The sequence below is a fragment of the Nuphar pumila genome, chromosome 12 (genome assembly GCF_984573655.1).
Source record: "Nuphar pumila chromosome 12, dmNupPumi1.hap1.1, whole genome shotgun sequence".
Classification (NCBI taxonomy): Eukaryota; Viridiplantae; Streptophyta; class Magnoliopsida; order Nymphaeales; family Nymphaeaceae; genus Nuphar; species Nuphar pumila.
The window spans coordinates 30,044,118-30,060,189 of record NC_143260.1 but is presented as its reverse complement, the minus strand read 5'-3'; the positions used below and the strand labels follow the sequence as shown (position 1 = coordinate 30,060,189).

Here is a 16,072-nt window from a genome sequence, read left to right as displayed (position 1 = left end):
TGACAGCTCAAAACTTATTATAAGTTGCTGCTACGCCGAACCACGAGCGGCTAGTCTCCTTTGCAAGGTATGTCACAATGATAGGGGAAAAAAACCACGAGACACGTCATTTTTGTGCAATTTTTTATACGACACGATAACGAAAAATTGAAGAATCCGTGTGACATAGTTTTCCATACCTACTTTACAAATCTCCAGCCGATCCCGCTCTCTCTCTCTCTCTCTGCAGCGCAGCAGCTGAGAGGCTTCAGGGAGAGATGGAAGGAGGAGGAAGCATGATGTTGTCGCTGGACAAGCTGCCCATAAGGAGGTTGAACGCCATCGAAGAGAACGGCGTCGAGCATTTCCCACCGTAACAAAACCCTAACCCTAATCTCTCCCCTCTCTCGATCCCAATCCCCCTTATATTCTTCTTCCTTTTCTTCTGCGATTCCCGTGCGTTCAGGGCGTTTTTCTCGTTCCTCGCTAACGAATGAATTCTTTGTTTTCTGTCATCGTCTTCCCCCGAAGGCGCGAAGTCTCAGCGGACGAGAAGCTGCTCTCTCTGCTCCACGGCATCGATTTCACTCCGCTCGTCGCCGAGAGGGACTCGAAAAAGACCAAGACCTCGAAGGAGAGCCAGCCTGCGTCGGCGGCGCAGTGGCCGTGGCAGAGCCTGGTGGAGAACCTTCAGCAGGCTCATCAGGAGCTCTCCGTCGTCATGGACCTTATCAACAGTGTGAGTGATCTCTCTTTCTCTCCCTGCCCAAACAAAAGTATGGAAATTCACAAAAAACCTGATCGTTGTGTTGCTCGGGCCTCGATTCAACTTGGCTTCATAAATTCTTAGATCCCGATTCGAATTGTTCTATTTTTTATGCAACTCGACGTGCGCATCACTAAGCGAAAGTTGTTTCGAACAGATTAGATTTGAAGTTGTATGTGTGTATCTGGTTGTTGGAATATCCCTGATTTCCTTGGATGGTCCTTCTCATCGATTGGTCACAATAACGACCCAAACTGAGGTCTCTCAAGCCAGAGTTTGTGGACGCTACTTCTCATAGAGAAATTACCAAAATAACCTTAAAAATCATGCTAGAATTTTTTTTATAATAATGATAATAACCGTCTATTTATCCATCAATTGCCATAATTACCATCCCAATAAAAAGTATCTAAATTACATATTTAGAATGAAAGGAAAATGCAAGATGAAAAATACTCCAAGTATCTAGTAGTCATGTATCTAGTAGTCAGGTAGTAGCTGAATCTAAGTCTACGGTCAAATCCCTGAACTTATAATTCTATTCAAGAGAGATGATGAGTCTACAATTCGACAAGTTCTCATTTACAAATTAAACATGACCGTTACAACTCTAATTCTAATGAGATCTAACCTCCTAATCTTACTTTAATTTATTAACTAAGCACACATGTTATTTATAGATTTTATATCTTTTAACGGTTTCTCTATCATTATTTTTAAAGTAGATATTCACATTCTACTTTAATCAGCTATTTTGGAAATAGTCTCCTTAAGCGTAACAACTCATGTAGACAACTCAGAGTTTACGTTGTTAGCTAGACATATGAACCACTCACAACAACATAATCCAAACCAACCTAAAATATTGACTCAAAATCGCTGTAGGTGAATCGTCGATTGCAAGCTGAAAGCTTAAAAATGCTCTTTGGTAGCTAACTGAAGAGCTCGAGAGGCTATACCTGCCCCCAAGGTGCTCGAGTAGCTATACCTGCTCTCAAGGTGTTCGAGTAGCTATATCTGCTCCCAAGGTTTGTGGTTCATGCTACATCCCACATGTGTCTATTGATATTGTTTTTAACCCTTAAGGGTTACCTAAGAATTCCTGAGCCAATCCCGAGGTACGAACGAGGTACATATACCCCAAACAATGATACAGACCATGTCCCTAGATCATGTCTTACATAGTAGAGTTCTTTAGCATGGTCTGTATTGTTATCCTATCACATTATTCTTTCAACTTTCACTTCTTGGCGTTTAACGCATTATACAATAACCAATGTATGTTCACTAACTACTTTTAACATGTTGAGTTATTATTACGTCACGACACTTAACCCTCCCAAAGCATAAGCATGACATTCTCAGAACAAATCTTATCTTGAAACTTTAAAACTCTACTCTCATTTCTCAAAGTCAAACATTCACATTTAGCAAAATTTTACATGCATCAATATCATGATTTACTCCATGCAAGATACATTCATAATTGAAACAATGTAATAAATCAAAGCACATGGAATATACGTCAACATTTTTAAGCATCATACTGAACATCAAAATTATGAATTCCTAAGCATGCTACTCAGTTGTTCTATTTAAAACAAGATAACACTAGCATACTTATAACACATGAAATCACATTGCAGGATGACTAAACTAACCAACATGTATTTTATTTAACTAAGGAGGAATTTGCAAATATTCACCTATTTGGAATGCTTAAAATTTCAATTCTAACGAATAACCTCAGTCCTCACACAAATTTTGATTTGAAATAGACAAAAATCTTGTATCATCATTTAGAATTTGAGAGTCTCATCTTTGTGAAAAAATACGAAAATACCTCTAAGATTTCATGCCAAACTCGACTTCATTTTTTCAGAGTTTGTCATCATATCCCCTACTAATGGATTCTGCTTGAAAAGAAGAATCCAAGGATCCAAAAATCACTTGGATCCGATATCGGGGTGAAAAGTTATGCCTAATCTTCTAATCGGGCATGTCAAGGGCAAAATGATCTTTTTAATTTTCGACTATCCCTGGGTTCATTGAACTTTTTTCCAGATTCGTTTTGTGCTGAGTCTCGTCTTGTCTTTACACCACACCTAATTCATAATCACTCTAGTCCATATATAGTTTAACTGGATTTGTTGATTGAGTTTCAGATCCAGATCTAATCTTAGTCTAATTTGGATCAATTAAGTTTTCAAACATAAACCCGACCAGATCCTAGATCTGGTACGATCGATTCAAACTTTGTTCATAATAGGTTTGGTACAAGTGTGGTGTCAATAATGGAAAGAGCTTGGGTTTGATCTAAGCCCAACTGAATTCAATTTGTTTTGAATTTACTGTGTGTACACAAGCTCTGATATGAGTTTGGATCCAATTCGGACCCAAACCCAGATTCGGCTTATATTGGAAAACCAAAACATTCACTATCTCAATTTTTGCACTGTTCAATATATATATATATGTATTTTTATTATTTTTATTTTATTTTTATTTTTTCTAAAATCATGGCCGACCTGGTCTAGGCTGAGTCAGTCTGTTAATAGAAAACGTGACTCGGTCTGGTATATATTATTATTATTTGTTTTTGCCTGGCTCAGTCTGGACTACATCCAGAGTCCAGACCGAGTCAGCTAACCGACTCTTTCTGACTTGGTGAGGGGCACGCCCAGACCAAGTCAGTCTGGGTTAATACCGACTTGACTCGGTCTGGCTGACTGACTCGGTCCGGTTTGTATCCCTGATCGAGTTGGTCCCAAACTTTTTTTTTCTCAGACCCAACTTGGTCTGGTTACCCAGGCTGGGTTGGGCATGCTATCAAAGACATGCGCCCATTTCGATCAGACGCGTCTGGGTCGAGGTGGTACGTTATTTTGGCTTTGAGAGAGAGAGAGTAGGAACTCTCGGTCTCCCCCTCTCTCTCTATTACAATGGCCTCCGAGAACCATACGGTTGCCGGCGGTTGAGGCAGGGCAACCCCCGCCTCCCATTGTGAACGCGACGACATTGCCGATAACAACAATTGTCTGCGGCAGTCCGCCCCCCTTCACCTTCCGTGTTTTTTTTTTTTTTCGCAACAATAGGCCGCCGGCAACTTCGTTGCCAGCAGTGAGGGCAGAGGGGAGATCCCCTCTTGTGCCTCATTGTTGAGGGTGGCTGGGACAGGTTCGATCCCTGTCCCCTCCTTTTTTTTTTGTACCGAGCCGGCAACCCTCGTGGTTGCCGGTTCTTTTCCAAGCATCGACAACCTATTGGTAGCCGACTGTGAGGACAAAGGGAACACCCCTCTGCACCTCCTCAATAAGGGCGGCACAGACAAGATCGACTCCCTGTCCCTGCCCCTCTTTCCTCTTTGACACCATCATCGCCGACAACCGTGTGGTTGCCAATTTTTTTTTCTAAAAGAGAAAGAAAACCGACTTACCTCTTTCAGCTGGCGGTGACGTGCTCCTCGCCGCCCCTTCTTCTTCTCCTCTCCTCCTCTTCCCTCTTTCTCTCAATGTCTCTCTCTTTCTCACGAAAATGAGATTGAGAAAGAGAGAGAGGGCCCATGGCTTTTATAAGCCATGGGTGAGGAGAGTTACCCCTCTCCCATCCTCTCTCCTCATTAAGAGGAGCTCCCCCCTCTCTCCCCACTACCCATACGTGGGAGAGAGAGGGGTTACTCCCTTTACTTGGAGGAGGCATGGCCCCTTCCTCTCTCCCATTACCCATTTAATAGGAGGGAGAGAGAGAGGTCCTGCCCTCTCCACCTTTTTAACCGAACTAGGTGGGATTTAATCCCACCTGGTAGGCGTTACACTTATGTACATTGAACTAATGCGTTGCTGAAATCATGTAAACCTGCATTTTTCATAGAACGTAGGATCCTTATGGTGGGAAAGAAGTAGATAAATTATTTTGTTTTTCATGCTTTCATTTAGTGGATGAGGACCATTGTTCGTTGTGATATATAAATCATAGTCACACGTATCGTTCAAGGTAATTTCTTGGTGAGGGTTTTTCTCGGATATATTTTCAAAAAGTGATTTTTCTCGGGAAAATCTCGGAAGCCTTAAAAATTGAAAAATATAAATAATAATAACAAATATAGGAAAATGATAAGTTTTCTATTGTTTTTCTTTCAAAAAATGTAAAGAAACAAATTTTAAAAGTTTTTAAAATACAAAAGAAACCAAAAAATATAAAACCTGAACTTAAAATATACAAAGATAAGAATTTTATTTTTTTAAATCTCAAAATATCGTGATTACATTGAGATATATTCATTTTGACTATAATGTGAAAATATCACGATATTTTCCCTTTATTATCGGCCAAGCTGAAAATGCTGATATTTTCAAAAGATCAGCGAGATCGGTGGTGTCTATGATATAAAGTAGATTAAAACTTAACCTTTCTCAGCTGGACTGCATAAAATAAGAAATTTTTTATTTTTCTGGAGGATAACGTAGAACAACATATTGGCAGACTAAATTTATGAAGATAAGTGGTTAGTCTTTTATGTCACCATTTTCACGCACAAGTATTTGCTTGTCTGCACTATAATAAATAGATTTTTGAGCAGGTTTCAGATCGAGAGAGTACCTTGATAAGTTTCTCTGATGTCCTAAATGTAGACCAAGATTTTTATTGGAAAGCAACTAGTTTTTTGCATGGCAAGCATCATCAATTTTAGCAGAGCATTATTGCATATCATTTAGTAATTTTCTTCAAAAACTCAAGCACATTCCCCCATTGTGATACTCCAGCCTTTCTTCCTGACACTTAACAGTTGATCATTTGGCTACAGGTTTCTTAGGTTCTGATTTGAGCAGAATTTTGATCCATTAAATTCTTTAATGGCTAATAACACTATAACAGGTTGAGGCAAATGATGCAGTAGCAGTTGCAGGGATGACAAAGCCAAAACCATTACCAAATGAATTGCTGTCAGACCTATCTGTCTCATTGTCAACCAAGTTGCAGTGCTTTCAGGTGAGTCTATTTTCTTGTTTTTTGATGTGCTTGCCATAGTAGTAGGAATCCATTGGATAAACATGTTTGTTTTCCTTCTCTATCTTATGATAGTTCTGTTTTCCGTTTAATGTGGATGCATGGTTGGCTGGTATCTATAGAGGGATATAGTTGTTTGGTTCTCTGGCTGGCCTCTCCTACATGCATCCTGACTGCTGTAGCGTGGCCTGTTCTTGAGTCCATAACTTCGTATCTTGACCACTTGCCATAGATGTTGAACTTTCTGTCCATTCACCTATTTCACTCCGAAGAATGAGTAGGATGAAGAAATTAAAAAAAAAAAATCAAAGTTTGGCTATGATACAATATTGCCCTTTAGAGTTTTGGGATATGATCAATTTTATCATGACTTTATAAAAATGTCATGATAAAAATGTCAAACTTAAATATAATGATATGTCGAGCACATAGCATTTTACAACAACAACAACAACTATGCCTTCATCCTAAAACAATTGGGGTCGGCGATATGAACCGAAAAAGAAAATCATTTTGGGTCTTCCACATGAATCCTTCTCCTCCAATCATTTCTATCCAATGCCATGTCCTCAGTGAGGTTCAAAGCATTCTATCATCTCCATCCATGTCTTCCTAGGCCTACCCCGACCTCTTTTAACTAATATATTTTTCCATTTCTCCATCCTTCTAACTGGAGCATCATTAGGCCTTCGCCGAATATGTCCAAACCATCGTAAACGATTCTCTCTCATCTTATTTTCAATGGGTGCAATGCCTACCTTCTTACGTATCTCCTTGTTCCGAATCTTATCTTTTATTGTATTTCCACACATCCATCTAAGCATCCGCATCTCAGCTATACTCATTTTTTGAATATGATGTCTCTTGGCAGCCCAACATTCCGTACCATATAGTAAAGCAGGCGTAATAATCGTCCTATAAAACTTTCCCTTCAACTGCAATGGCATTGTACGATCGCACAACACTCCAGTTGCAGTTTTCCATTTCATCCACCCAACCTTTATCCTATGATTTACATCTCCATCAATTTCTCCATACTTTTGAATGATAGATCCCAAATATTTGAAACAATCATCCACCGGTATTTATTGCTCACCAAGCTTCACTACACTCCCATTACTACTTCGTTGCTTACTAAACCGACATTCCATATATTCTGTCTTACTCTTACTCAACTTAAAACCTCTTGCTTCCAATGTCTGCCTCCATAATTCTAACTTAGCATTAACCCCAGCTCTAGACTCATCAATCAAAACAATATCATCAGCAAACAACATACACCACGGCACATTTTCTTGAATTGATCTTGTAAGCTCATCCATCACTCTAGCAAATAGGAAAGGGCTTAAAGCAGATCCTTGATGTAACCCAACCGTTATAGAAAAATTGGTTGTCACCCCTCCACAAGTGCGGACATTGGTTACTACTCCTTCATACATATCTTTAATTATACTAATGTACTTGAGAGAAACACCTTTCTTCATCATTGTCCACCAGAGAACGTCCCTAGGTACTCTATCGTATGCCTTCTCCAAATCAATTAAAACCATATGCAAATCTTTGTTCCTCTCTCTATTTCTCTCAATAAGTTGTCTAAGAAGATGTATAGCTTTCATAGTTGATCTTCCAGGCATAAAACCAAATTGATTGTCCGATATCTTGACAACCTTTCTTAACCTAGACTCAATCACCCTCTCTCAAAGTTTCATAGTATGACTCATGAGTTTTATACCACGATAGTTTGTGCAATCTTGTATATCACCCTTATTCTTATATAGAGGCACTAAAGTACTCTTCCTCCACTCATTAGGCATCTTATTTGTTCGCCAAATCTTGTTAAAAAGATTTGTCAACCATTCTAAACCTTTCTCTCCCAAGCATTTCCAAGCCTCGATAGGTATACCATCTGGGCCAACTGCCCTTCTTGATTTCATTTTCTTTAAAGCCTCTGCAATTTCTTTCTTTTGAATCTTGCGCATGAAGTCACGATTCATCTCATGAAAAGGAATGAAGAAGTCTCCAAGATCCTGAGCATGACTTCCATTAAATAGTTTATCAAAATAATCTTTACATCTCTCCTTAATCTCCTCATCTTTGACTAAAACCCTTTGCGTTTCATCTTTGATACATCTAACCATACCCAGATTCCTCGATTTCCTATCTCTCATCTTTGCAAGCCTATAAATATCCTTCTCGCCCTCTTTGGTATCCAACTTGTCATAAACCTCCTTATATACCTTATCTCTCGCGTTTCAAACTACTTTTTTAACTTCCTTCTTTACTATCATATATTTCTCCAAATTCTCATTATCACGACTCTTACTTAGATTTCTATAACACTCTATTTTAACCTTAATAGCTAATTTGACATCCTCATTCCACCATAATGTATCCTTACCTAGCGGTGCACCGCCTTTAGACTCACCCAATACCTCCTTAGCCACCTTTCTCATGCCACCCGTTATCTTATTCCACATTGATTTTGAATCCTCCTCGAGACACCAATCAACTTCCTTAACTACCTGCTCTACAAACATTCCTTGTTTAGCTCCTTTCAGTGCCCGCCACTTAATTCTATGATCTATCCTATGTCTCTCTTTTGCGGCATTGTTTAATTCTAAGATCTAAAATTAAGACTCTATGTTGTGTAGCTACACTTTCTCCCGGTATAACCTTACAATCGATGCAACAACCCCTATCTCTCTTTCTAAGTAGAAAAAAATCTATTTGACTCGTATTAACCCTACTTTTAAATGTTACTAGGTGAGACTCCCTCTTCCTAAACCAAGTGTTTGCTAAGATCATATCATAGGACAAACCAAAATCTAAAATCCTTTCTCCACTTTCGTTTCTTTCTCCTATACCATAGCCTCCATGGATACTCTCAAAACCATCCCTACTAATGCCTACATGCCCATTAAGGTCACCGTCGATAAAAAGCCTTTCTCCATAAGATATCCCTTGTACTACTCCATCTAAATCTTCCCAAAATTGACGCTTAATGGAATCATCTAAACCTACTTGAGGAGCATAAACACTAATAATATTAATAATATTTGTACCTAATACTAATTTAATAAGTAAAATCCTATCACCCTTCCTACGGACCTCAACTACATTATCTATAAACTCACGACTCATAACAATCCCTACTCCATTCCAATTCCTATTTATTCCTGTATACCAAATCTTATATCCCCAAGGTTCTATCACTTTTGCTTTCTCACCTACCCATTTGGTCTCTTGTAGACATAAAATATCAATCTTTCTCCTACACATAACATCTACCAACTCTACCAACTTACCAGTTAAAGACCCTATGTTCCAAGTGGCTAACCTAATTTTATGGTCTTGGACTAACTTCTTTACCCCCACCCGTCCAACAAAGTGAGGGAACCCTTGCCTATTTGACACCACACCCGGGCACCGGTGTGACGCGTCGCTTCCGGGCGACGACCTAGCAACCCTTGCCCATTTATCACTGCCTCCGGGCCTATACAGTACAACACGTCGCTCATTAGGGAACGCCCCAACGAAATTCCCATATTGGTTCATATTCACAGGGTATGACTAAGTTTTTATGATGGCTGTCACTGGCCTACCGCAACCCTCCTCCTTTATCCGGGCTTGGGACCGGCAGTGTATAACTAAACAGTTATACATAGCATTTTAATTGTATAAATATTGGCGAGTGAATTTATCATGCTTCTTTTCATGATAAATTTGAACTGTTGCCAATGTTTGTGTCTATGGTATGAAAAATATGCTGATAGTCAATCTGTTTATAAATCGCCATGCCATGCCATTTTTAAGTTTTCCGTTTGCTTTCAATGCCATTATTTTCTGAGAAGATAAGCTAAATCTTTTCATAAGTTGTGTAGTCAAATTAGAATATTAGATTAAAAAGAACTCTAAAATGCCAAACATTAGTGATCTTGAAAACCTGAAAACAATAAAATATTAAATCTTGATTAGAAGGATTCTAATGTAGAATGTAGATGTAACCCCTTAACGTTTCATGTGCCCTTCCTTAAATCCATAGTCTGCCTCAAGCATAAACCAAGCTTTGCAATTGTCAGATTAGGGCGTAATTAATAAAAACCCAATCTTTGAGGAGTTGAAAAAACTAGAATGAAGTTGGATCACTCTTCTTCTGCCCTTAAATTTGTAGATCTACTACATTAATCTAATCTCTCTTTCTTCTTCTGAAGGAAAGGGACTGAACTTCGTATTCTGGATAAACAACATGCTGCCTTTGTGGGATAGATGCTGACTTTGAAAAAAGAAAATAGTACTAAGAAGCAATGAAAGTGCCTTTTTCAGAGCCGTCCATTTCCCAAAAATATCTTCCGTTCCAGTCAGTTTATGTATTAAAGTTGCTCAAACTTTTGTGCTTTATAGAAAGCAGTTTTTTGGTAAGAAGAGCACTTTTGTTACGTGACTTTTATTACCTGAACTGGTGTCTGCAGTGTTGTGTAACATCTCAGATACTTCTGCTGGCATATAATTCCATTGGATATCTCCGTTTGAACTTCATAATTATTGGCTGTTGATTCTAGGGAAACAAAACATATGAATGAATTAAGGTCATTGACTTGGTCATGACTGGTTGATGAATCACCATCTTTAGCATTTGTGCAACTCATCTTGCAGCATTTAGGGAAATATCTGAAGCAATCCGCCAAAGCATTGGAACAGCATGTGGCAAGGGAGGCAAGATTCTATGGTGCGTTAAGCAGGTTGGTATTGCAAGCCTTTTATTTGGGTTTGCTCTTATGGAATGCTTACTGTCCTTTCACTCTACCTGAATAGATTGCAGCAGAACTGGAAAGTAAAGCGTCAGCGTGCACTTGCGAGCACAGCAGGCAGTGAGGGTTTCACAATTGATTTGGCTGATAACTCAGTATCTGATCCAGCAATTTCTTTTCGTCCATCTTCTGCATCTATGGTTCACATTGATCATGAACCAGCAGGAATGCTGAGTGTTCATGTCCCTTCAAAATCTTGCTACATGGTTCAGCTTGGTTTTCTTGGTGGTAAAGCAACCTATAAGCGGAGACAGCTCAGCACAAACAAGACAGATTGCTCAGATGATGTTTCTCTTGGGAGAGAGGAGGAAGTCATTAATGATGAAGATGTCAATACAAGTGTTAGGCAAACACACTCTGTTCTCCGTGACATTCATTTGGCTATCTTTGATGAACTGGTATAGTTTGATCTCTTTAAATAAGTAGCTTACTTGTTTGTCTGTTCTTTTTTGCATCCAATTATTATATGCTAACTGTCACATGGTAGCTCAGGTGTTTGAATTGGTTAACCGTGAGGCTCTATGCCAAAATCCTGGGGTGTATGTAGCAGGAATGCGTGAAAACTTTGTACTCTTGAGCATAGGTCAAGATGCTTCAGTCTTCTTGCGTCTCTTGCCTTCTGGCCAAGCTGGTAAAATTGTTGGGGATACTCTGCAAGGCAGGGAAGGTGGCACAATGCCAATGGAGGGAGCAATAGTTGCAATAAAGAAACAAGATTATCTTAAAAAAGATATACTGAGACTTCCTAATCCACTCAGTTTTGAGATTTATTTGCAACAGCTAGTCCACGAAACTACACTTCTTAGAGCAAAGGAGAAGAAAAGTTCTGGAAGGCTGCAAAATGCTGTCCAGCCTGCAGGTGGGGGGGATGGTCTCCTGAGTCATTTCTGCATGACTCTTTCCCACCGCATATTTTCCTATAAAGTCCTATCCAAGCTTGAAAATCTGGTACAAACTTCAGTTATTTTGTGTCCAACTCTTTAAATAAAGATTTCAGTACAACTAACAAAGATTGTTCATGATGTTGACAGGTAGCAAAAGTCCCCTATCTTCGGTTGATATCTCATCCTACTTGGCATTCTCGCACTTCTTCGTGGTCGATCTTTGTGGATGTTCCACGATCTATCCTGGATCTGCATCTTAGTCGTCAAGCCAAGCCGTCTAGTGTGGATGTTATGAGGGACAGAATCATGTCAAGATTCCACAATAAGGTGGTAGTCAATGAAGAATGCATAATAGTTGGGGGAGAAGGCGCCCCAAATGTTGTTGGTCTGTTTGTAGGTGGTTCAGTGGAAATAAACTCAACCATAAACCGTTATGAATGTGATTTAACAAATCTCTCACTTGTACTGCTCCAACAGGTTAAATATAAAGCCTTCATAAACCTTTCAGATAGTAACCACATCTTGTTTATTCAGAATAAAAATGAACTGATTTCCATATGATGCTGAACAGATTGCCAGCCAAGTCGTGAAGTGGCTTTTCGAGGAAGCGCTGATTGTAGGGATGAAGGTAACACGAGACTTGTTGAGCATGTCTTTCGAGCTGGTGCACGGTGATAAATTAAGCTTATTGGCACATTTAGATCCCGACGATGAATACCATTGCTTAACATGGTGGCTTGTTCAAGACTTGATGATGGAAGAAGTGCAGATGCAGACTGATTTTATCAGCAATGGGGAGTCCGACAACAAGCGGTTCTTGGGGCATTTGTCCCTTCAGGAACTGTATGGAGTTTTGATGGACCTTGTTGGTCTGTGTAGCAGCACTGGAGCTTCATGACAGCAATCTGTGTGCTGTATATTGGCAAGTTGAGGAGCAGCATGAGATAAGGCTCTGTTTGGAAGCAAACAGTTGAGGTAGACATTGAAGTTAAATTGTTTGGGAGAAAGGAACTGAGAAGACATTTGAGGAGTTGGGGAGGCAGTTACAGCATTTCCACTTTGTATTTTTCACTTAAGTGTAATTGGCAAATGCTGAAGTATCATTATTTGAAAGATCAGTTTTAGGTGGGAGTAGGATGGCTCTGCTGAAATTGTAGCAAAGTTTTGTATGGGAATGTAAAATAATCTGGCTTATAGTGGATAAGTCTCAAGTTAGCTTCTCCTCCCTGATATGTTCCAATTTGATATTTCTCTCTCTCTCTCTCTCTCTCTCTCTCTCTCTCTCGTGCGTATGCATCCAATGGGCATGCATCCATTGTTGGAGCCTCAGGTCTGCATTTGAACTCGTATCTTAAGGCACGTTCGGTTGGATCATAAGCAGCCTAATATAAAAAGCCAAGCTGTGAGAAAGTAAATGAGATTCGAAATCACATGAGATGCCTTTTGATTCTGAATGTCAAGCAATTTTGAAAGTGGTTCTGAATCATTTTACCCTTGAGTTGATGATGGTACCTCATACTAAAGATCCGAAGATCTCAGATCTCAAGATCTTTTAGGCTCGGTTTGAGAGTTGAGACCGGTGATGGGGGGATTCATGAAATCCCCATCGTTTCCCTGTTTTGGGAGGGGAGATGTAGTTGTGAGCTGCATCGGGATTCATGAAATCCCCATCATTAAAAAAACGGAGGATTTAAATAGCGTCCTTGCAATGATGTTGCCAAATCCACCGATTTGGTCACTCCTGTCATCTCATCACCCTTCCCAACAATGGCTCTCCAAACAGGAGAGAAAAGATCGTATGAACGCGACACGCGCCTTGGCTGGGTTAAAAAAAAAAGTCTCCTAACGGATCTCCTGCACCGTTAACTCCGCCCCCCCTCTGCTGTAGCAAGCGGCCATAGCTGGTGATGGCCGGCGACCGCGTGGCCGTCTTGGGGGTGCTGTTTATCATCGGGCAGTTCAAAGAGAAGCAACCCTTTCCGATCTCTGAGACCCACCGGAGAAAGAGAAGAGAAAGAAGAAGATGGCTGCCTCGGCGATGATGTTGGACCCCGGCCATTGATGTCGGAGTCGCCGGCTGGGGCCGGCCAGAACCACCACCATCAGTCGAGGGATTCTGCAGAGGACGACGATCTGTACGCGTGGCTGAAGGCGCTGCAGCGGTAGCTGGAGTTCATAGACATACAGGAGGAGTACGTGAAGGACGAGAGAGAGAGAGAGAGAATTTGGTCTGTATAGACTCAAAAAGAACCCAAGGATAGCGTTGCTGTTCAACATTCAACATATTGACTTAGACTTGCTTCTATCTTGGCTGGACCCGGAATTATGCATTTCAATTTGAGATAGGCAACTTTTCCTGTAACCACTTAGGCTAAAGTAGGGACATCAACGGGTCCAGTGTGACCCAATCCAATCCATTGGCATCCCTAGTTTCATAGAAGAAATCACTCATGGTTTAGGACCTTAGGTCTATATCATATATTAACCAGGCTTGGAAATTCTGATGCCAATGATTGAATGCCATTTTATGTGCATTTGATATGCACTTCTCTATTCTATTCTATAAAATCGTCTTACCACTTTGGGGCTTTGCAGGCACTATCACTTTGGTTCCAAAAATTGGGTTGTTCACAGCTTTTTTTTTAAATTGACATTGTTGTCAATAGGGGTGAGCAACGGGACAGCCCGGCCCGGTCAAAGCCCAGTTTGTGCCAGCCCATTGGGAAACCCCCGACCCCAACCCACCCGTTGGCCCAGTGAGCCTAATCGGGTTATATGGCACGGGCTAGGCTGAATATATATATATATATATATATATATATATATATATATATATATATATATATATATATATATATATATATATATATATATCAAAAAGGGAAAAAGGGTAGGTGCCTGACCCAGAGCTTGGACAGGGGGTTTTCATTTCGGGTTGTTTTTTAAAAATCTGACCCTACAGATCTGTTCTGCAAGATCAATTTTAATAGGAAATCACACTTGGATCATGTTTTTTTGAGAAAAAAATGATTTTTAAGCATTGATTATTTTTTAAAATTATAGACCTTTGATTTTTTAATCCTATAAAAACCTAACTTGTGTTAAAATCGGAGGATCCAAAGTCGATTCCCACAAAATCAAGCATGTAGATCACATATGTATGGTCAGATTTTAGAAAAAATAAAAACAATCTTTTCAAAGCCCGGTAGGCATGCAATAGGCACAAAAAAAGCATAGGAACCTACCCCTTACCCATATATATATATATATATATATATATATATATATATATATATATATATTAGAATGGCGATTGTGCTGCTCCTTTTTTGTTATGTCACCTGACCCTTCAAAAATCACAGTTTTAAGTGTTTAATGCTAGATTTGAACGGTTAGATGTGTTTTATCATTGTTTATTAAATAGAAAATACTTTTTTCATTAAGCATCTTTGTGCTAAGATATGTATTTTAAAGAGGTAAAAAAATTCAATGGTTGATATTTTACTAAAAATTGGTGATAAAATATTTATATATTTACATCAAATCAATTCAAAACAAAGCTTGCTTTGTATTAAATAAACAATGTAAAATACATCTAACAATTCAGATCTAACATAAAACACCTAAAACTATGATTTTTAAAGGGCCTTAATGGTAACCTAACAAAAAATGGGTTTATACCAAACCCTATAGGCTTTGTGTATGGTGATAAATAAGACGACTCAATTAAGACTTGGGTTCGGACCTAAAGATCCGATTAATACATGGATCTGGGTATAATTTGTGAAATTTTATACCAGACCTGGACCCAACCCAAGTTTCAATTAAGACCTGCAACTTTCTAATGTAAAAATGATAAAAAAATATCATTTTATCAGGTATGACCCGGGTTTGGTTCATGTAGTTCCTATTGGGTCTGTGTATGAGTTCTCTTATGGTGAGTCTGATTATATCTGGGTTCAGACCCAATACCATACCCAAAAATCGAAGCCAGGTCTGGTTCCACCTGGGTCCGAACCAAACCTGACCCGTTGACACCCCTAATTGTATGTGAGCAATTTAGCTTATAAATAAACTAATGCCTTCTCATTTGTAACATCAATTATTGAACGTAAGATATTACACCCCAAGATTTTTAACCTTTGAATATATATATTATTTTAAAATAAACAACGAAAATGATTTCAAACTTTGCTTTAAAACCTCGATTGAGTTACATTCTAAGAACTACAATATAAATCAAGACCTAATTTAATTCAAACATGCATTATTTATAAAATCATTTACAATGTTTGGAAAATTAAACATTTACGATTGAAAAATAAAAATCTTAAAGTTTTTTTAGGATCTTAAAAATCTTGATTCTTCGATGCCACTCCCATCCAGAGTCCACTATCGTGCAAGATGTCCTGTACCTAAACTTGTATTTTTTCATAACACAGAGTTAGACTTGTGATAGCTTGGTAAGTAAATATCAATTCCAGGTAATTTAAAATATCAAAACATATTCAGAAATTATGATTTAACTGTACTTATACAATTCAAATTCAGACTATATAAAGTATATAATTTCAGCAAATGACAACTCATATATTTAGTATGATGAAAATAATCACTCATGCATTTAA

The 16,072-nt window shown here is 39.0% G+C and overlaps 1 protein-coding gene across 1 annotated transcript; it reads left to right on the top strand.

The window, feature by feature from the left end:
- Positions 1–225: 225 nt before the first annotated feature.
- Positions 226–12,643, top strand: LOC149820485 (mediator of RNA polymerase II transcription subunit 17-like). Its single transcript, XM_089982230.1, has 8 exons — positions 226–352; positions 511–718; positions 5,621–5,734; positions 10,406–10,491; positions 10,565–10,958; positions 11,053–11,508; positions 11,592–11,921; positions 12,016–12,643. Exons 1-8 carry the CDS (start codon positions 258–260, stop codon positions 12,340–12,342), a joined length of 2,010 nt encoding a protein of 669 aa, XP_089838356.1. The 5' UTR covers positions 226–257; the 3' UTR covers positions 12,343–12,643.
- The last annotated feature ends 3,429 nt before the right edge of the window (positions 12,644–16,072 follow it).

Bases quoted from the DNA above. Each gene is read 5' to 3' on its own strand.
- LOC149820485 (XM_089982230.1), top strand. From the start codon at position 258: ATGGAAGGAGGAGGAAGCATGATGTTGTCGCTGGACAAGCTGCCCATA. The intron at 10,959-11,052 runs GTATAGTTTGAT...ATGGTAGCTCAG, and splicing joins TGGCTATCTTTGATGAACTG to GTGTTTGAATTGGTTAACCG. The intron at 11,509-11,591 runs GTACAAACTTCA...TGATGTTGACAG, and splicing joins TATCCAAGCTTGAAAATCTG to GTAGCAAAAGTCCCCTATCT.